This window comes from Octopus bimaculoides, chromosome 30 (genome assembly GCF_001194135.2).
Source record: "Octopus bimaculoides isolate UCB-OBI-ISO-001 chromosome 30, ASM119413v2, whole genome shotgun sequence".
NCBI lineage: Eukaryota > Metazoa > Mollusca > Cephalopoda > Octopoda > Octopodidae > Octopus > Octopus bimaculoides.
Genome location: NC_069010.1, coordinates 7,925,816 through 7,926,869, shown reverse-complemented (window position 1 = coordinate 7,926,869; position 1,054 = coordinate 7,925,816). Strand labels below are relative to the sequence as shown.

Sequence of the window (1,054 nt, the reverse complement as noted above, 5' to 3'; positions counted from 1 at the left end):
AGTTTCTACAGCTGGATGCCCTTCCTAACGCCAACCACTCAGAGAGTGTAGTGGGTGCTTTTACATGTCACCCGCACGAAGGCCAGTCAGGCGGTACTGGCAACGGCCATGCTCAAAATGGTGTACTTTATGTGCCACCTGCACAAGAGCCAGTCCAGGGGCACTACATATATATATATATATATATATAAGAATTTAAGGATTGGAGAAAACGCATGTTATAATTGCATACTTTATTCCTACATATGTTTCAAAGGATTACAACCTGTGTGATCCATAGGGATCTGTGATATTAAAATTATGACAACAAGAGAATGATTGAGACTTCGATATTATGTAAATAGAGGAATTTATCTGTAATATAATGTGAAAATTATTCGGTTGCCATAATAAAACTCTGAGTTTCGGATGTCGGGGGTGAAATCTGTTCCGGCATCTCATCAGTTATCAAGCCAATCACACTCGCTCTCACTCACTACTTTTTTCATTTATCCCCCATCACCAGTTCTCTGCCAGATGCCCGCTGAACCAGGCCTGTGTTACGCCTATATGCCCCACTACTTCTACAACAAAGACACCAAACTGTGCGAGAGGTTTGTTTATGGAGGATGCGGGGGAAACGCTAACAGGTTCCCTACCGTTGACTCCTGTATGGCCGTTTGCAAGCCAAAGGAGGAGAAATTGCCCCTGACACCATCAGGTAAGTGAACCCTTAAACCAATATCATTCTACTAGATCTGCCTGCTTTATTCATTTACGCACTCACTTACTCTCTCTCTTTTTCTCTCTCTCTATTTATTTGTCTATCTATCTGTCTTTCCCTCTCTTTCTCTCTCCCTCTATTTCTCTTTATCTCTCTTTTTCTCTCTCTCTATTTATTTGTCTCTCTATCTGTCTCTATTTCTCTTTCTCTCTCTGTCTTTCCCTCTCTTTCTCTCTCCCTCTATTTCTCTTTATCTCTCTTTTTCTCTCTCTCTATTTATTTATCTCTCTATCTGTCTCTATTTCTCTTTCTCTCTCTGTCTTTCCCTCTCTTTCTCTCTCCCTCTATTTC

General features: G+C 41.1%; 1 protein-coding gene across 1 annotated transcript in view; it reads left to right on the top strand.

Moving 5' to 3' along the window:
- The window catches only part of LOC106872908 (papilin), a 151,893-nt gene that overhangs the window by 61,794 nt on the left and 89,045 nt on the right, over positions 1-1,054 (top strand). The window contains exon 22 of the mRNA XM_052978120.1: positions 506-700. Coding sequence (XP_052834080.1) covers positions 506-700 — 195 coding nt within the window. The remainder of the gene's footprint in view (positions 1-505; positions 701-1,054) is intronic.